The 21,603-nt window shown below is 39.5% G+C and overlaps 1 protein-coding gene across 1 annotated transcript in view; it reads right to left on the bottom strand.

Moving 5' to 3' along the window:
* The window catches only part of GABRB1 (gamma-aminobutyric acid type A receptor subunit beta1), a 108,728-nt gene that overhangs the window by 14,005 nt on the left and 73,120 nt on the right, over positions 1 to 21,603 (bottom strand). Inside the window, exon 4 of the mRNA XM_054291086.1 lies at positions 13,247 to 13,329. Coding sequence (XP_054147061.1) covers positions 13,247 to 13,329 — 83 coding nt within the window. The remainder of the gene's footprint in view (positions 1 to 13,246; positions 13,330 to 21,603) is intronic.

The following is a 21,603-nucleotide window of genomic DNA, read 5'->3' as shown; positions in this document are numbered from 1 at the left end:
CTTTTCGTGGCTGACAGTGGCTCAGAGATGCAGGAATCTCACAGGTGATCGTGTTTCATAGGTGTCCACATGGCCTTGTTCTAGAAAACTTACAAGGGTGACAGCTGGCTGCAGGTTAAAGACAGGACTCGATCTCAGCTCAGGAGACAGATTGCTCCTTCTCTTTTTTCAAAAGGACAGCGGCTTTCAGCGAGCAGCTGTAGTGATGTAAATTAAGAAACCTCCAAGTGTGGAGCAGTACTGATTGCTGGCTAGCAGGCAATGGAAACCCCTTTTCTCGAGCAGCAAATGCCGTGGTGTTTACAAAGGAAGAAAAGCTGTTTCAGTAATAGGAAAAGTGAGTCTTGCCCTTGCAGTGGCCAGTGTTAATGCTGGTTTGTTCGCCGAACTTATCAGTACTGCCCAGGTACTCCCTCGGCAGCTCTTTTGCCATGTAATCCTTGTCCCTCTGGGTACCTATTCATGCCACCAATTTAAATGCATAGCTCTGCTTTTGTGACAGAGAGAGCAGCACTCGCCGCTGGATCGTGATGTCCGAACACGAATTTCATGCAAGTCGTAGACACCGCGGGCCCGCACTGTTTCAGTGATGCTGACAAGAGCTGTCACGGGCCGGACGGGAGAACACCGGGAGAGCGGCGGGAGAACACCGGGAGAGCGGCGGGAGAGCGGCCGGAGAGCGGCGCGGGTCCCGGGGCGGGCGCGGGCAGCGCCGGGCGGCTCCGGCAGCGCGGCCCGGGACCGCGCGGGGGCGCCCGCGCTCCGCCTCGGGAGCGCGCGGGGATTGCGCGGGGATTGCGCGGGGATTGCGCGGGGATTGCGCGGGCAGCCGAACGGCGAACAGATCATTTGGGGAGCTGGTTTGCTCCCATCTTCTGCAGCGAGCATGGCCTCATTGCTGTGTTCGTGTCCCTAGCAGTCTAGCTCGCTTAATCAAGTAGTTTTCCCAGGAATTCTCCGTGTGGTTTTGTTGACCTAAATAATAAGTGACCGCTAAAAATTAATTCATTTATTTGTTGTATAATTAACAATGGTCCCTGAAAAATATTTGTTCTACTTAAGCCTTTTTTTTTTTTTGCTTGCTAGATTATTTTCCATCTTTAAAACCACTAAAAAGTACATTTAATTGCCCATCTCGAGATATAAAACTTCTGCTTCCTAGAAAATCTTGTCTCAAAATTAAAATAACTTAAAATTAATTAAATTAATTAAAATTAATCTTAAAATACAGCACTTAATTACTTAATTGCCAAACTTTTTTTTTTTTTTTTTTTTTTTTTTTTTTTTTTTTAACTCGGCATCTGAGAGTTTAAGTGAGAATGCTCGGTCAGAAGTACCACAGATTTAAAAAGTAACTGTATGCAGACATGGCAAGAAATAGGTTATGTATAAATCTCCCAGTTCACAGAAAAAAATGCTTTAGAAATCAATGTTGCTGACATTGTGATTTAGCCAAGTTTAACAGTGTATAGGATGTCACCAGGCTGTTCCGCTTTACACTGCAGCACTTCTCAAATATCTCTGGGATAAGTAAGGATGTGTGTTACATTCACAAACACAGATCATGGTTCCACTATCATTAGCAATTCAATGGAGATGTCCAAACAGAATCCCTTTTCCCTTCTGATTCTCCGGGGCAGGGGAGCAGGTAGCTCTGGAACACCCAGCAGCAACACTCGTCCTTCGGATCTAAACAGGGCTTTCAAAAGGCTACAGCAATTCTGTGTGCACAAATTTGTTGGCCCTGGATAAGGACAGGGTCCTTAGGCTGAGGTTGAGACCTCAGCCTCTTTCATTCCTCCTGGATTGTGTCTTTCCTTAACAACTTAAGTCTTTGTTGCTAAATGTCTTACTTTTTTTTTTTGTTATTATTCCTATGATTGTATTCAAACGGGAAGATAACTCATTCCTTCCACACACCACCAAGGCAGTCCGTACAGTGGTAAGTATATTGTGCTTTAATTAAGATTAAATTGTGATTTAATCTTAAATAATCTTAAATCTGACTTGTGACTGGGGCACCACACATCTGAAGATGTGTTTCGGAAATCAGTGTAACTAGTTAACATTAAGGTGATAGAAAAGATTTCCTGCCACTTGTGTTTGAGTGTGTATTTGCATGTATAAGGTACTTTTTTCTTCCACTGAGAAATATTTTTTGTTTTTCCTGGGGATATGAGTTAGCCTTAGCAACACTGGCTCCAATGAAACTTGGTTACTTTTACTTGCTGGAGTACTAAACATTGTCAGTTATTTAAGAAGGTTTCTCAAATAAAAATAAATTTTATGTATGCGGCAATCTGTTCCACCCAGTTGGAGACATAACTTCCTATCCATTAGAAGAGGAAAATAAACATTATTACAGCATAAAGTCACTCCTGCAAGATCCTAATCTAGTTCAAAGAGTGAATTATAACCTTGCCTTAATTTCCAAGTACCTTTAATGTTGGTTCAGTTTTACTTGTTATCATTTTTTGCCAGTGAGACTTGACACAAACCTGAAAGTCCTGTGGGAGAGACATCATTTGGTTTTGCTTAATATCTGTTTAATGGCTAACACAGCAGGACTTGTCTGTATCACTGTGCCTCAACAGAGGGAAATTAGGGATTCTGGGTAAGTAGTCAAACTTGTATTGAAAATGCCTTCCAGCCTTTGGCTCCTTCTACTGGACTATGCCAGTGATGGCAAAGGAACCTAAAGGCTAAAATAAACATAATGTAATGAACAATCAGAAAACACATCGGTATGTTTTAGGTAGCATGGCTTTCATGTGTAAGAGCACCTCCTGTAAGGCATACTGGTATTTTTGTTTCCTGTTCACTACTAAGAATTTAATTCTCATTAGCTATGAAAAAAAAAAAAACAAAAAAAAACCCTAAAGAATTATCAGGAAAGGGAAACAAATGCAAAATTCTTTGTTTGCATTTCCATATACATTCCAATTCACATTGTGCTATTTCATGGAGTTTCCTTACTTTGTCCAAAATAGCAATCCTAAATTGACTAGAATGAAGGACACACTTGATTCCAGTGAAGAAAGGACTTGTCTGAGTCAAGATTCTTTAGCCTGGAGGCAAGCTGGCTGATAAAAAGTCTGGAAGATCCTAAGTTAACATGGTGAGCTTGAAGAGCACACGATTATTTACAGGCCATCAGACTTGCAGACCAAGAAAACAACGAATCAAATCTACTGGCTAGTTTGAAAGAAATAAAGAGAAATTCAGCACACAGATAAACTGCAGAAATCACTCATTGACATGAATGTCCTTAGCTTCTGCTTGTTCAAAAGCTGTCACAGAATCACAGAATAAAAATCTATCCAAGATGTTAAGTATGATACTATTTCTGACTGGATGTAGCAAAGGGCAGGACACACACTGGAGATGCATACTGAGGAACTATCAGCACAAGTGTCCTAGGCTCTGTTCTGTCTTCATTGATATGTTCTGCTGGCCACTCTCAGACACAAGATAATGGTTAAGACAGACACTTGATCTAAGACAGTACAACAGCTAGAGTCTGACATGTTCCAGTGCAGCCTGATTTACCCATCTCATTTCTTTCACCTTTACAATACTTTCCTTTCATCACTGCAGTGATGACTTTTAGACTGATGTTAAGGGTCTCTGACTCTACACATCTCTGTGTAATTCCTGTAAATCAAACTGTGATTAAAAAGTCTTGTTCATGACCACACATTTTGTGTAGCAATAAGCAGCCTGCCCACAGTAGCTTAGAGCTAAGATGTCATGAAAACTCTGAAGTTCCTTATATGCAAATGGTTAGTGAGCAGTGCCAGTGAACAAATTTGGACTTGAATAATTTTGATGACCTATTGTCTAAAAAATTTCCACCAGTAATATATTGCTTTAAAACATTTTTTCAGAAAGCAGGCAAGCAGTATGTGTCCATGACTGGTGTCCTCTTGTGCAGCCCAGATGCTTGTGTAATTGTACATGTAATATGTACAAGGACAGGTCAGCTCTGACACACACATCATGCATCAGTTTTGACAGAATTTTAGCAAGTTGCTAAAATTTTAGCAATTTTAGCAAATCTTATAAGTTAGTTTGAGTGGCTCTGAAGTATGAAATTTTAAGATGGCACTTTAGTTACTTTGGTAGTTACATATGCTGAGGAACATTTTGTTTAATTGCTTCCACATTTCTCATTAATTTGTCTGAATCCTCTTCTCTTGTGGGGTTGAAACCACCAAAGTTCTGAAGTCACACTGTCATGTTCTTGTCTAAAGACTTGTCAACAGTGATTAGTGCAGGAGCTATGCATGAGAAGGTTAACCCAAAGAGTCTCCTTGCCTTGCATGCCATTTCACTTGCTGGTGGTACCAGACTGTGCTTGAGAGCCTGGAGCTGGAAAGAAAGGATTTGTTTCTTTCTAGCAGCGTCAGAAATCCCAGCCATCTTCTCTTCCTATCATCCTGAGATGCCTTTTTCCTGAATCTGTTTTGATCTTTCTGCTTCTCCCTTTCTTATTCTTCTTTTGAGTGGGGACACTACTGGTTACCAGCTGTATCTCAACTGGCAGAAAGGCAAAGATCCTGACCTCTTCTGGAGAGGCTTGATTGCTTTTATTTGTGCTCTTTCTTTTTTCCTTCTAACCTTTATTCTCCTCTGGTTTGATGAGGAGGAAGTAAATATCCATTTCCAGGAGCAGCAAAATGCAGACCACACACTGTTTCTACTCTAGTCCCACCAGCACAGGGAGTGCTAGACTCAGGATGAAAGACCTTGGCATGTTGAGAGAGACCTGCCCTCTCCTGAAAGCCTCATGCAATCCTTCACCTTGTTTGCTAACTCAAAGGACTTCCACACCTTCACACAAACCTTACAAAGGTAACTTGTGTCCTGTGCTGTCAGGAGCACATTTTATACAGAATTTGTAAGTCCAATGCAAATCCTTTTTCAACCCCACCAGTTTCTTCCTTCCTCTTTTTTTTCTCATTTGAGCTGCTGTACAATAGATGACTCTCACAGTCTGAGCCATAATCCTAGAAGTTTTTTTCTGACTTGAGCTGCTTTACAAAGTTAAAAAGGGAACAACACTATTTATAAGCACATTATGTAAACATTAGCAACAGAGGTTCAGCTGCTTAGCATTCAATTAATTTAGTTCAGTCAATATTGCATGGTACACAGTTTTGTCTGCTCATATTGTAAACACATCTTGCCCTTGAGCACTTCATTTGACTAATTAAGATCTACTTCTAAGTGCTCTCATTTTGTTACCAGGCAGACTCGCCCAACTTTAGATACAGCTGTTGTACTTGGTGAAAAAAGCATTTAAAATCCAGGTCCACCTGGTTGGTGCTCTAGTGGGTCAGGCCAAAACCTGCTCATCTTTAAGGCAGTAGGGTCTCTGCTTTCCACAGGACTCAGACTGGAGATGAATCAGGACATTGTATGTTTCTTACCTATGCCAGCAGCCAGCATGTCTTATAATAGTACACATATTTCTGTGCAACATTGTGTTCCCACCTGAGACAGTGAAAATCCTTTTAAAATTTTAATTATTTAATGCAGGTGCATAAAGTTTTTCAGAGAGGTAAATGTAGAAATGTGGGAAATGGATTTGTAGAAAGAATTTGTCTCATCCTTCTCATGAGACTAGAAATGAAACAAAAGTTTTTAAAACACCTTTCAGTTGCTCCATCTCTAACTCAAAAGAAAGTATTGTCCAACATGGAACCAAGTACAAGTCCACTGTATTTGGGCATTTTAAGATAAGTTTTAAGATAATTTTAAGATAAGTCATCTTCCCACTGAGATTTGAGGCATTGTGTTTGTTATTTGTATTACTGCAGTGTCAAGAAGCCATACACACAGATCAAGACAGAGAAGGGATAGGCACTGAGTAGATAATTTCTCAAGATTTATAATATCTGTAAATACAGATGCATTGGGGGAAAGGCTTCATTTTCACAAACTGAAGCAAATCCAGGAGTACCAGAATCTTCCAGTTTGTTCTGGGTTTTTTTTTATTCTATACAGCAATTCACACCTTGCCAGAAGACACCTTGTCTTGAAATATTTAAACAATACTTATGACTGTGCCATTCTACTGTGCCATTCTAGAACAACTGCATTGTCTCAAAGCACAGTATACCAGCTTTTCCAAGATTGTTATATTACCAGGTGCAAAGATTATTTTTCCTTCAGCTCTGACTGCAGAAATACAGACTCATTAAGAGCACAGCTGCTTCTGGAGAAGTCAGCCCTTCCTTCAAATGAATCCTTAATTTTTTTTTAAAGCAATCTAAGCTTTTCCTTTTGCTGTTACCCTGGCCTGACGAGTCTCAGAGGCTGAGGACTGAGACTTGATGAGGTTGTGCTGGCAACTGACTCAGCTCCAGCTTTCCTGTCCTCTTTGGTCACCAGGGGACACTCTGGGTCACATATTGGGACTTCTGAGATTACTGAGATGACACTAAACAAGAAGAGCGGTCGGTGAAAATAACTCTGCATTCCTCTGTGTGTAATTAAAAAGTGCTTAAGACAGTCCAAGCTTTGCTAATTTCATATGCTCATGTTCTGGAATTGTTGAATGTCAAATATTTGCTATTAAAATCTATGCATCCATATAAAGACAAGCTATCCATCTTTTTGAAAATAAAATGTGAAAGTCATATAGACTAAACTATCTGCATCTGAGTAACTTGTAAATTTGTGTGCAGTGTAAAAATACATTCTGAAAGTGACATAACTGATTTATAGTCCTCTGGGGAAAGAAATATTTCCAAAGTGTGGAAACAGAGCAGTCACTGTGGCTTAACACTAGTGTGCTGCGAAGAATGAATTATTTTAGCTCAGTGGCTGACTTAAAAGATGAGTGGTAAGGAATGACACAAACTGAGCCAAAAATACACTTTAACTTTTGATGTGAAAAAAAAAAAAAGGAAGCATGCAGTCCTACTTGGCTAATTTCTCAGTTTCAATATCAACAAGCTATTTGTGAATCTGCCTCTCAAAGTATCTAAAAAACAACTTGCTCAGCTTCACAGCTCTGTGCTAGTCGTTCTGTTCCTGTGATGTTTAAATCGACTGCTGTGGATGCTCATGCTGTAACTTTAAAATCTCTCTTGTTTTGCTGCCAGCATGTTCTCTGCAGCTCAGAAGGATGGCATGTCAGAAGTTAATGTGGATCCACAGATTGTTGTGTGCATGCAGAGTCTCCACGGGCAATCCTTCTGAGAGTGTATTTGCAATGACACCAGCTCAGTATGTATATTCTGCATAGGGTATATGGAGTAACCTAGGCTCTATTATCTAAATGCCTTAATAAATTATAAAGTGAGTTTCAAATTGCAAAATATGTTGCCCAGAGAGTAGTCATTTTGCTATCCCAGTGGGCAGTATATGGGATAACTTGGCAGCCTTTTGTGCTGATCTCCATTCCTGCTCTGCTCTTGCTGGGGTGTTTTGTACGGTATTGTCTTGCTTGTTTTATGAGTATGCTGTGATAAAATGTGCTTTTCTGTGTCCTGCTGTTGCCTATTCTTTTGTTAGGCTTTGTGGGAGCTTGACCATGGCATTTGATCCAGGGGCAGAGTCTTTGTGAAATAAAGTGATTTGTGCATGTCAGAGCACAGGCAGCAATGGGAGTACAGCAGGCATGGATGGAGACCCACCTGCACACTGGTGAGTTGGGAAAGCTGTCAATAAGATGACATGCTAAGAACATCCTGTCATTTACAGCTGGCACATTAGGTGAAGATGGGCAGACAGGAACACTTCTGACTTTTTCATTCAGACAGTTTGCATTGCATTGCACTGTTTGAATGAGTTTTGGAACCTCTATCTTGCTCCTCTTAGTCCACCAAGTTTGGAAGAAATTTAAAGCTGAATATGTATTTTAGAACACTTAAAGGAATTGGCCAGAAGCAGAAGAAAGTTTTTATTCCCAGTGTTATGCTGTAACAACCAGAGACAAGTCAAAGTGGAGAAAATGAGTGGGTTTTTTTACCCAGGGTTTACACGACCCATGGAAAGCAACACATTCCAGAGAACAGGTTTATGGCTGACAGGTCTCATGGGAGAGCTGGGGCAGTCTGGCAGGAGAGTGAGTGAGAGAAGCTCTTCATTTACAGATGTGAAAAACCTAAGCAACTGGTACTGGGGGACTGTACTCTTTAGGAACATCAGAAATAGAAGCTCTTAAAAAAGGCATTGGGTTCATCCTCCTTCCAGAGTTTTTCTTTTTAATTGGGAAGGGGCCTTGCAACTGGCTTTTAGAATACTCTGAGCAGCAAGCTCCTTTGAGAAAGGAGAAATTATGCTTTCTGTGGAACCAATTTGATATGCTTGGTGAGAAGCAGGATGAGATCAGATGCCCTTTTAGTGGTTTTGGATACTTTAGAGACAATATATAAGTGGATCCAGCTCAAAGCTCTTGCTGCCTCAGGTATGAGAACAGCAATATTCATTAGTGAATTTTTATTGCTAGGCATGAATAAATTACTGGATGTCTGGTGCCTGCAGACAGGCAAAGGAAAAGCTGTATGGGAAAGCTTGGATTTAAGACAGGTTTTTCATCTCTAAAAAAAATCCCTATTTGTTTGAGGTGTAAGTTCTTACATCCTTGGTAGTTCAAATGCAGTCATACCCTGGATCAATGCAATCTTGTCTCAAGCAGAGATCTGTGATAAATCTGTTAAAATCTCATTCCCTCAGCCGGCTCTATGCCAACAAAGGTGATAATGAATGTTTAGGTATGAACTCAGTTGTTTTTTTCCTGGCAACAAACTATGTAGAGGTTCAAGTGGAACATTTTATTGATTTACTTTAATATCACTCGAAGTTGGTTGTGCTTTCATAGAAGCATTACAGGTATTTAGTATTAGATCTATTTCTGTATGAAGAAGGGACAGCCATAAAACAATGGAATTGAAACAGAATTGCCATTTCTTATACTGTAGCCAACTGAATAAATCTTCCTCTTTTCCCCAAGTATCTCTGTTCAGGTTTCCGTGGGCTTTTTCAGTTCACCCATTCAAGTGGTTTCTAAGGGTGCTGCTGACAAAGCTAATACACAGTTCAGTGTTGCAATGTTGATCCCTGAATCCTGCTGCAGCATTAACTGTTGTCATAGAGACATAGATTTTTGAGTCCAAAGGGACAGTTTTGATAGTCAACTCAGACCTGTTGTAAAACACATAGTAGCTTCCAATAAGTAAATAACTTTGCCAAACTGGAGCACAGCTGGTCCCTCCCTCTCCTGTGACAGTGAAACACATTTCACTGAAGTTTGTGAGATGCTGTAAGTAAAACCCCAAATGGGGTTTTAATTTATTGTAAGAGTGATGCTGTCAGCACACATTTTTTTCAGATGAGTGAAAGCCAGGTGCAAGCTCACTCCACAAGATCCTGCTGCTATTGTGCTACTGGCAACCTCAGAGGAACAAAGAATATTAAAACAATTACAGTATTCTGTCTTACCCTCTAGGTAGTGCAGTGAGGTTAGCACTTGTAAAGAAGGACGCTAGAGTGGGGCAGTTGTATGCAGTCAGAAGTCTCTGACAGACAATCTCTGGGTGATATAATTGTAGCATTTTGATGCTGCCATCCCTGGTTGTTTGCCTCCTCCTTCTACTTGTTCCTTTATCAGCTGTGTATCCACACCCATGCAAGTCCCGAGCCTGTGGTGGTTGCTGCCAGGAACAGTGGATTTGTGCCAAGGCACTGGGTTCTGAACTGCCATAGCAGGTGTAGCCCTTGCCAAAGGCTACCTGATACAGTAGAACTAACAACTGGGGGATTTAACATCTTAAATTGCCAAGCTGACATCCATGAGAGCTCATGTGAGAGTGCCAAGCAGTCTGTGTAACCTCCAGCCAAATATTAAATCTCCTCTTTCCCAGTACATGCTAATCTGTGAGAAATGGATTGTTACAGATCCCAGCTCCACTGATGAAGCAGTTCCAGTTATAAAATCCCTTGAGTCTGTGCACAGAAGTTTCCAGTGGCCATCGTGGTATTAGACACTGGAACAAGTGCAAAGTGTCTGATATGGTCTCCCCATCTTCCACTGCAGAATTTGGAATAAGGTGAACTGGTTGGGTAAAGCTGTGAAAAATGTGTGTGAAGGAACATGTGCAGCCAAAATGCTCCCCTCCTAAATGTATACATTTTTCTTGTTGTCAGCCATGCATACATAGCTTCTGCAGTCCTGTAAGATAGCTTTAGGAAAGCTGGAAATGCAATTTTTTCATGAAAATAATCTGCTGGCTCAATGTGCACATGCATTATCCATGACTTTGCTGTGCTGCTGGAGAGGTTTGATAATTGTGCAGCGTTTGGTTCCTTGTGCTCTTTTCCATTCCTGTGTCACACAGCTGTTTTGCTGCTATTTGCAATGCCTGAAATCACTCACTGTTAAGTATTAATAAGGAACAATTCTTGTCACTTTAGGTTTTCAGGGACTGTCTTTGGCTAATTACCACAGCATCCCTACAAGATGAAATGAGTCAGTGCCTTTCTGCTCACAAGTAGTGCAATGTTCATCTATTCTTTGACAAATTAATCTATGGGACTTCCTGGTTCCTCTGGAACATGCTCCTTCTGTGGCAGGAGTAAGTCACCCTTAAAAACACATGGGAACCCAAAAGAGAGCCAGGCTGTGTGTGCTTCAGCATTGGTGCTCTGTGGCAGTGCTGCACAGCTGCACAGCTGTTGTGGATGCATTGGGGAGCACTCAGGTTTTGGAGGGGAAAATGTACCTCCAGCTGGCTTGTTTTAGAAATGGGGAAGCACCCTGGCACTCTCTGAGAAGCCACTTGCCTGCCAGCCTTTGGGAATGAAGGAAGTCCTGCAGCTCTCACAGTACAAAGTACTGCTCTGGAAGCTGGTGCCACATGGGTTAAGCCACAAAACTGTGCACAGTATACAAATGAACAAGCCCACTTTCCAATGCTTTGAAAATGGTTTGGCAGTGCACATCCTGCACAATAAGTCTAGTGGTGAGAAATGGTGCTCGCTATTGCAGACTTGCTTGGTGATTTAAAGACTTGCTTAGTGACTATAGCACCACCTTCCTTGGCCCTTTTACTTAAGGTATAGTTCTGTCCTGGGGTTTATTGAATTGCTATCTGTCCCAAAATTGCGGTGGATAAGCTTTTCTATCAGAGACATTTTTTAACAAAAAAAAAAAAAAAAAAAAAGAACAGTTTCATTTTCAACCTAGTTCTGTGAACATTCCATACTGGCACAATAGAAACAGAACAGAAGATCAGTAGCTGAAGGGTGATGCAGGAGCTGGAAGGAGAACTTGAAGGTGGGAATCTTATCAACTGGTTCTATCATGGAAGCAAATGGCACATGCCTAACACACACGGCATGAGCAGAGAAGCCATGGTCATGGTTATCACCCCTTTATTCACCTTATTTCATTCTGTCCCCTCATTACTCTCAAGGGGATTAGTTGGCACTATTGAGTGCAGAGTACTCTGGACAAGTGGCTTACTTGTACTCAAATGCCTAAGAAAGAAGCAGGCAGCTTGGCCTTCAGAACTCTATTCTTCCAAATATGATGTCCTGGTTTAGGGCACCCCAGGCCATATGATCCATAATTTTCAAGTATTTTAGACATGCAGAATAGAAGAACTGTGGTGCATTAGAAGGTATGTTTTAGGTGGAAAATTGTCAAAGACACCAGTGCCCCTGACACATCTACTACTTGTGGGCTTCCAGTAGCAGGTAAGCACGTCTGTGCTTTTGGAAAATGATTCTGTTGTTAGTAGAACTGACCTAAATACTCATGAGAAGAAATTGACTCTCCAATGTTGACCTGTTGCAAATTGTGATCACCTCAACAAGTCTTAACGTATCAACATATGCATCTCTGGAGACATGAATTATTTATACAAGTGTTCAAAAGGTCTGAAAAGCAATTTTCTTTTGGGCATGTGTGACTGGCCACATGAATGACATGGTATTCTCTCATCCCTGGTTGTGTTAGCATTTTAATTGCTTATTCCATCTGATGCTAATTTTGATTCTTGATGAGGTCTCAGTGGTAGTACTAAATCCATTCTCACTGAGAACATTTATCCCTACAAATCTTCATTTATGTGAAAGCTTGTGAAAAGAGAGGTACAAACCAGTAAAGTGTCAGTCTAATTTCATTATTTGGGCTGATATATGCCAGCTGATAAATGCTTACCTACTTTCATCATCTTCTGTCATGACTGAGCTTCAAATCAACTACCTCCCAACAAATAAACTAGGTATGTGTTCAATATGAATGCAACTTCACTATTGTCACACATTTTGGTTGGTGTAGTATTGTATATATATCTGTTTCCTCTGCTAATCAGATGGAAAAGTGACTGCGGAGAAGTGTTATGCACTATATTTTGAAAATCAAGTCTTGACTCATTCTCCAAACGCGTCCATTACATACCTTAATAACTTTAAGCCAGAAGATGAGCCAAGCAGCAGCAAGGAAGAAAAAGGTTTTGTGCCAAAAATAGGCAAGGGACTGCAAAGCCCAAGTATGTGAAGACAACCATGCGTCTTAACAAGCAACTGTAAAGTGGTGGATTGTGACACTTGGACTGAGTTTTGAACAAGCAGAAAGGGACTGGGGGGATCAGTAGTGAGATGGGAAACACTGAAAAAGGGAAGCTACGTGGCCAGCATAATTAAGATTATTTTTAAAAGCCTTACAGGCACTTCTCTAACAGCTACCATCATAAAATAAAGATACAATAACAAAAATTTGTAAATGCATGCTTTGTTCCTATGCTCATGGAAGACAGTGACAAAGCTCTCATTAACCTTGGAGCTGAAGGATCAAGTTATTTCCTTTTATAACCTCCAAATGATTTGGTAACAGCAATTGATCAATCCTGCCAGAACCATGTGGGACAGATGTCAATCTAGATGTTAGAGAAGAATGTGCTAAGGTGAAGTAATTAATCCAGGTTCAGCAGTGCTTGGGCACTGAAGATGGACAGTGCTTGACTGCTGTCCTCTGAGCTAATCTTCAAAAAATACCCTCCTCCTTTCCTTGTCAAGAAATTTTGAAAGGCATCTTACAAACTTGGATCAACCAGTATTGTGAATGAAACTCATTTTGGCTCATGTATTACAGAAATACATTTAGTATGTTCAGTGTGCAAGCTCACTGAACCCATAGTATTTGAACAACTTGCTCCTGTTTTGCCCAACCTATGAATGTGGTTCAATTCTCAGCTGTCATCTGGCCAACCCTTTTCCTCCAGTAACTTACAACTTTCAATTTCTAGTGTGCAGTTTTGTTCATCCAGAGGATATCTGCGTAGATCCATCATGCAAGCAGCTGTTGTTGTGATCCTGTAAAAGGAGGGTGAAAAAACTTAATGAGACTTGAAACCACATTTTGCTTGTTTGAGATGGCAAGATTTTCTATAATGGATTTTGTGTTTGTTTAAACACAGAATGGTATCTACTTGGATTCCTGGCATGCAGTCTTTATAGAGCTTGTAAAGCATGATTAATTTATGCAGCACAGCACACTGGTTACAGGATAAAGCATAAAACTATATGCTGAGCATTGTAGAGAGGATTTTGACTCAAAAGTTTCTGTGTAAAAGTGTACAGTGTTTTGAAGGACATTCAGTGAGATTTCTACTTGGACATCTTTACTTAAATGTTCTTAATTGAGAAATCTTCAAATTGTTTAGCAAATTGTTTTATTTGTATCTCATATTGCTGATATCTTTCTTTTTCCATTTCATTATCACTTACTGCTGTTTTGTCTGATAGGTAGGTGTATTTTCATCCATGCTGTGGAATACCTGATAATACTTCATTCATTATTTTTATGCTTTCATAATCAGTTTATCATTAGGTATGATAATTGTATATCACTTCTTAAATATGGCACAAGGCAATCAAACACAAGTGAAATATAACATCATACAGTGGTTACTTCATGAACATTGAGAGTAACTATGATTGCAGGCAGGATATTTCAGATCCTTAGTTTTTCTATAGGGCATGTGAGTTGATATTTGGTCCCTAAAGATATTCTCCATAGCCTAAGACTTTTTGCAAGGCAGTTCCTCTCCCTTGTTAGATTATAAATCACAAGAACATCTAAAAAAATATTTGCTGATAAGTCTGTGACTGTGTGGGAGGAAGGTTAAATGACTTCATGAGGATGGGGATCAAATTTTAAAGCTCCCTCTGAGAAAGACAATTAGATCAGTGTTTTCAAACTCACAAAAGTGAGTTATCACCTTCGTTTGCCTTTTTTTTTCTTTTTTTTTTTTTTGTTGATAGATGGGTTCTTAAATGCTTATAAAACTTTTGAAGTTGTGAATGGGCAAACTTGGCTTCTGCTTTTACTGGTCTCTCTCCTTCTCTCTCCAAAGATTTATACCAGATAAAGGCAGATAACCTCTTTTCTTGATCTGGATTTGGTCCTGTTGTTCCAGTTCCATGTTAATGAACACCAGAGGAGCACATTTTGAGATTTTACTTTTGATGTGCTGAAAGTCAAGCACAATTACATGCTGTATTGGGGTGATAATCCTTGCTGTCACTGAACTGTCAGAAATTAAAAAGGAAAAAAAATGCCACATGCTTTATTACTGTGACATACTTCAACATTTCTTAACTCTACACAACTCATAAGAACCAGCCCATGAAACTACTCTGGACCATGAAAATGGTACATTTATACTTTTTTTCAGGCTGACTTTGTCACATTAAATAGAAATGCATGTGCCTTCACATGCATTTGCCATAGAAATGCATTTGCCATAAAAAAGGTCTTCAGCTGCAGTAGGACCTTATTTAGATTATCCATATATCAATTACACCTTACTGAGAGGCACTGAGAAGACACTCATTTGTCAGACACCTGCTTAATAACACTTAAGATCAGACATAACAATATACTAACATAAGTCACAGTTAAATGCTTTTAATGAAGGTTCCATAGGGAAATGTTTTGTTCCCAATTAATAAACTGGCCTTTATGGTAATTTAGTTGACCTGTATCACCAGAGTGTTTTCTGAACAGAGTGCTACTGTGGTGAGGCAGCACTCCCTTGCCACCCCCTCAGGCTGCTCTGTGATCTCAGGGACTCCCACTAGACTTGGCTTTTGGGCAATGAGTCGAGTGCTGAAGTACCTTGACCGTGCCACAAATTCTTGCATGGCTAAGGTGGGGGTGGCACTCTCTGTACCAGGGACTTCTGCTGCCTCCCCAAAGAAGGGTACAAGAGATACCCAGTTATCCTCTGACACCCTTGAACATTATTTACCTGGATTGTAGCCTGAGTGGAGCCGTACCATCGTTTTTAAGAACTCCAGTAATTACCAGCTTGGATTGCAGCCAGGATAGAAACTCACTAATGACTAAAGCCAAGCATTTTGTGACCCTCTAAGCAGCTCTTCTGGACTGCAGTGGATGCGCCTCTCTCTTAGAGGGACACCTCTCAGAGCTTTGCTATATTTGCTGGACTGAAAACTCATGGTGGGACCCACACTGACACCCCAACTCCCTCTCAAGGCTCAAATCTCACCCACAGAGAAATGACAAGGTATTTAATATGAGTATTTCATTGGATTTGAGGGTAATTTTTAACAGAAATATCTTTGTAAATTTATTTAGACACAGAGATTGTGTCTGTAGATGTTCGTGTGTGTGAAGTGATTGAAACACACTATAGCAAGTATAGCATGAACGTTGCCATCTTGAATCTATAATGAGTCATGCACCCTCTTCTGCGCCCTTACACTTTTTTCTTCCTGGTCTCTGTGCAAATTCTAAACTGATTCTAATCCAATTTTCATAGGTATGCTTCATCTTTGTAGTAAGTAACAGAGTAAACCCTTCCATAGCACTTTGTGAAGTTGTACAAATTTATATTAAACCTTCTTTTGCTAATATATTTGACAATGGTTTTTGACTCATCTGAAGCACTCATTTGTGATAACCAGAGTTTGAATGACCAGTTATTCCTAATGGCTGGGTATCTGTACTACTGACTTCTGCAGCTCTGCATATTTTACATAAGTTACATAAGCAACAGCAATTAGCTATTCTTTACATCATCAATGCAAATTGATAGTGAAGTAGTAATTAATATTATTGTTTGTATCTGAAATTTAAATATTCTACACAATCTTTCCCCCTGACATTGTAATTCTGACAACTGTACTGTCTTCTCCACCAGCCTGCCAACACAATGTGGTTCCTCCTAAAGCTGGAGGTGCTTAAAATTTATTGAGAAACTTATGTTTCCATGAAAATAACTACATGTAATTGCAGGAGTACTTCAGGATTCAGAAACCTTCATTACCTGTAGTTCATAAATCTGCCTTTCAAACATGTTTCTCTCTCTTGATAGAGCTCAGCTGTGTAAATTGCTAATGGCATTATGCTCTGGATAACCACAAAACTTATTTAAGCAGATAAATTAAACCCAGATGAAATCATAGTAATTGTTGTCTTGATGAAAATAAAATCAAGTATTTTATTATAAATAGAGTAAATAAATCCCAGACCTGTTAGTGGTTGTACTCCCTCTGGGTGGAGGAAGTAACTGATGGCTTGCACATGCACCAGAAGCTTAAAAATAAAGACATTCAAATGCAGAATACAGGGGTGTAATGGCAGGAAGGAGATTGCAATAATCTGAACATAGGGCAAAGCTCCAATAAATCTGTGTTGAAGAGGATTAGACCTGAAAGGCCCTCGGCACAAGTTTGTGGCAATGGTAGAATAACATGAGGCTCTGTACATGTTTAAGTGGAGGATTAATCCTACACTTGAAGCAGAACTATTTATATCTCAAAGTAGGATGTGTTTCTTCCAGGCTTTCCATTCTTAAAATACATTTTAAGTTCAGGTGTTGGGGCTAATTTATTTTGTTTGTACATTGTCTTTTATTCTACCGTCCTTACATTCTTTAGAATCATTTGGCTACAAATGCTAAAAATGGGATTATGCGAAGAAGACAAGCAGTTAGGTGGAGATATTTCATTATGCTACTTAATTTCACTCATGTCAGTACTCAGACATTCTGAGATGGAATGAAGTCTGAACTGCCAACAGGCAAGATAAATAGTATTTGCATAAAAGCAAAATCAACTGATTTAATTTTTTGAAATTGTGGCTTGGGGTTCAAGTTATTTGATCCACTGCTTAGCTTTTACTTTGATGCCTTACTCTCTGAATATCTTATACTTACTGTATAGCCAAGTTATTTTTTGCTAAATATAACATTAAATAAAAAAACCCAAAACACTGATGTCCAGTATTTGCAAAACTGACTTCCACTAAATAATACTGTCAGAGATTTCCCTGCAGAGCAGCAGGGTTTGTAGAAACAAATGTTAAAGCTTAGTATTTTGAGTTAAATCATCAATGAGCAGTTAAAATAAATTCAGAATGAACACAGGAAGTAGATTTATGGTTCAGTACTTAGAAAATTTCCTCAATGTGCTGTCAAAAAGCTGATCCTCAATTCTTGGACAAGAAATAGATGCAATATTTAAGACAGCAATAATAATTAAATGTGAAGATGATGAGAGCTAAACAATGCAAATTCTGTTGTGAAATGTTTCCTTCATTTGGAGGTCAGGTATCAAATTTTAATATGTTTGTTCTTTTTCTGCCAGTCAACAGAGCATAAATTATAAATGTATATGAGGATATGAACTGGGATGGACTAATTTTTTTTTCCTTAAAAGCTAAATGAAATCTTCAAATCAAATTAAGAAGAAACATGCTTCTCTTAACCACTATAGGTGCTAGGACTCTAGTACATGCTGGAAGTAGACTTTCATATTCCAGAAAAAAAATTGCTTTTATTAAATCAGTGTTAATTTAACTTTACTGGTATCAGGGAACTTAGTCCCCGAGGAATACCAGAACCCAGATCCATATCCCTGGTGTAACTAGTTTAATTTTTTTGAAACTGGAAGAATCTTGATGTTTGAGTGGAGATGTCTTGTAAGGAGAGTTATTGAAGGAATAGAAGAAGGCAGAAATAAAAATATATGCAATCTGCAATTTTTTTCTCTGTCCAAGCCCTGAACAAGGTTTACAGTTCTCATACCTGCTGACACCATACATTTCCAAGCACAGCCTGAGTGCTTGACCCTGGGAGAGAAGTCATAAATGTGCCCAACTTCTACTGCCTGGAGCAGCCTACTTGTAGGGTGTACACTGAGCATCAGCATTATTGGTTTGGTACTGAATATTTGATACAATGTTGTGTGCACTTGGGAAATCTATGTTCAACAGCCTGTGTGTTGCTTGTCTGGTCACATTCCATTAAAGTCTATTAAATTCTATTAAAAAAAGGAGTTATGAGTATTAGTAAAATTGGCAAGGGCCAAAAGATGATTAAATAGTAATGCTTTCACAGATCTCATTAGAAGCTGAGAAAAAATTTGCAATATTAGATCCTTAGTTTTAGATATGAGTACATTAGCATGTGAAAACTTTTCTTTTTTTTTTTTTCAATTAGAAAATGATTATATTTTAGCTAATTTTCCCAGTAGGACATATATTTGTGACTCTAGGGTGACAAGCTGTCAACTGCTAGGTCACAGCTGCAGACTGCATACTTTGAGATAAACTCAAGTTTATAAAGAAAGCTTTTGTATGATTTAGCTTAAAAAGTACAACACACATTTCCTTTTGATCTTGCTCAGAGAAATAGTACAGTTGAATAATCATGACAACATAAAAAGGACCTTGAGGAAGATGTGTAAAGAGAAACACACAGCTCAAAGACCTTTATAATATTGGGTAAGGTGACCTGTTATACTTAAGTTGCACAAAGATTAGGCAGGGAAAAATGGGTCAGACTATGGGCTTTCTACTGTATTTTATCAACACCCTGAACTTGTCAGTGTTTGCTTAATTTGCCACTCCTTCATCTTTGTCCCTTTAGTTGCCCACATTGAACCTTAAATGAAATGTGAGCAGCTCAGCAATACCATCAGTTGCCTCAGGTATCAAAGTCTTGAGCTACGATAGCTGCAGCCAGAAAGGGACACATGGTAAAATTTTGCAATGCCTTTCAGGGGCTGAAACATTGCTTCTAAGGTAAAATGAGCTGCAGTGCTCAGTGACACCACCACCCAACAAAACCACAACAAACCATTGAAAAAACTAAAAGAAGAAATAACTAATAGTAGCACTGACTAGTGCTCTAGCATAGTAATGGTCATGGATTTGAGACATGGAGGAATCATTCTGGGTTTGTCTTTCCCTGTGTAACTAGTAACATTCCTGAGAGTGAATAGACTTGTCAGATGTAGAGGAGGAATACTGGGTTTTCTCTGAGGTGTAAATACAAATGTCTGTTTTCAAGCAAAAGACAGGCATGAAAAGTTAATCTGCAGGATGTCAAATCAATCAACTGCATTGGCTCAAAATAAGAATTCTAAAAAAATAACTTAATGAAAACATGACTGCTCTTATTGCTCTTTCCATTCTGATATGCTCTCCCCAAAAGCTACTGAGCTGTCTGCCTGGGCTGCCATGCTGTCCTGTAGGTCCTCTGAGACACTCCTTATCCCATTCTTATTTCCCCCTGGTTATATCAACTCAACAGCAGCCAAGACAAATGAGGCAGAATTTGCCTGAACTGACTGTTCTTAAATTAGTTCATCAGCTGGGCTCTGTGTTGGGCCCTAAAGATAGTTAAATAGCACCATATCAGAAGGGAGTAATGATGATGATGAACTGATGAAGGCAGTGCTCCCACATAATGAATTTTGTTATTCCCATGTCAGTGGGAATATTCACCACCAGTGAATTGCTGGTAAACTGCCTGAGCTTTGTCTGAAACAGAAGTCCTGGAAGAGTCAAAATTCTGTTCTTAAAGAATGATCCCTGTCTGTCTCAGCAGCAGAGCTTAATCCTGAGGTATCCATTCAGTCTCAGTCAGGGGCAAGCCACAGAGCACAGTGTGACACCCACTGAGGAGAGAAAGAATGGTTTTTGACTGTGTCTTCACATGCCCAAACAGTTACTGAGTCTAATGCAGGATGTGCTGATTGGAGTAAGCACGTGCTTACTTGTTGTTGTGGTCATTTCACTTTGCTTCAATTAGTACTCTTTAACATGACCCAGGCACTAGTTTATCACACCTGTTTTGTCCCTACAAAGCTATGCAATGGTCAAATGCTCTTCTGCTAGACTGAACTGACTATGAATTTCAAACTTGTTATTCATTTGCTGTTTATTCTTCCCTGCCCCCTTACACGTTGTATTTTCTTTTTTTTTTTTGTTTGTTTGGTTTTTGATTTTTGAGGTTTTTTTGTTTGTTTCTATGAATAATGAAAGGTTGTTTACTGGAAAAGGTCACTGCTGATCTTCCTTTGGGTATTCCAGGTTCAGAAATCTCTTGCAGAACTTGGGGCATATGTGTTTTGTGATGAAGGCTTTCAGATGCAGCACGCTGTGATAATGGTGTTGTGATCTATAGGACAATACTGCCTAAGAACTGCCTGCGGCAAGTGATGTCTTCAAGCAGAATTCTCTGTTCCTTACTCTGATTTTTATTGTAAAATGTAAGCTGGTGGTATCATTCCCACCTTTAATCTCACTTCTGAATGCAAATAAGTATTATCAAGTGTGTTAGGCAGGTGCTACTGGATGCTTATGGGAACACTGTGCTTTTGTGTTTTACGTCCTGCTTGGCAGTGGTTTAAAAATATTTGCTACTGGACCTGTAGGCCACTTTTTTCCCCTGTATTTTTTCACAGAAAACATTGACTTCTATAGTCAGTGCAAAGTAGGAGTGTATCAAAGGTTACATAATTTTCAATTAGAGTGCAGGGGGCTTGAAAGTATTTTGGGGAAGGGGACATCACTTTTCAGTTGTCTTGGGAGATTTACTTTGATACTCCAAGTAATTGTCAGTAAATTCATAATTTTTTTTGCTTAAACCCTTAGTGAATAGTCTTTCAGCTGCCAGAACTCTGCTTCAGCTACATAGTTACACAGTTAAATAGCTGCATAGGACTATCATGAATAGGGATGGGGTGGGGAAATTACCCGAAATTCAGACAAGCTGACTCGCTGGCTTCTGCCTTTTCCAAGGGGAGAACCTGAAGCTCCAGCAGAGCAGTGGCAATAGGAGGCAATGGGAAAGGGAGAGCTCGTACATGGAGGAGATGAGGAGAGAGGTGGTGAAATAAAAGGTCTGTCAGAAAACATGTTGCTCTGACTGAATTAGAACCTCCTAAAATCAAACACTTAAGCCAGATATGTACTTTTTAAAGATAATCTAAGACCATTATTCTGTTCAATGTAGTGCATCAGAAATAGTTCAGAGTAGAGTGAAGATGAGTGGTGGAAGGATGAAGATGTTTGTAAATGTCAAGAATAATAATAAAAAGATCACAACAATTTTACAGTGTAAAACCTTTTAAACATTAAAAAAAGCTGTGCACTTGATGCTTCTAAGCCAAATTTCTGTGCAATGAGGATTTTTACTGCACAGCCATAAACCCATGAAAATAAATTTTACAATATAAATCCCAAGAGGCCTATAACCACACTAGGGCAACCAAGATACTTCAATAAAAAGTGCCATAGATTTGGAGCTGAAATTTACTGCAAATAGTAAT

This window comes from Melozone crissalis, unplaced genomic scaffold (assembly GCF_028551555.1).
Source record: "Melozone crissalis strain CALT ecotype California unplaced genomic scaffold, PUWL_Pcris_2 ptg000006l_1, whole genome shotgun sequence".
Taxonomy (NCBI): domain Eukaryota; kingdom Metazoa; phylum Chordata; class Aves; order Passeriformes; family Passerellidae; genus Melozone; species Melozone crissalis.
The sequence above is the reverse complement of the archived record's forward strand: the minus strand, read 5'-3'. Positions and strand labels throughout refer to the sequence as shown.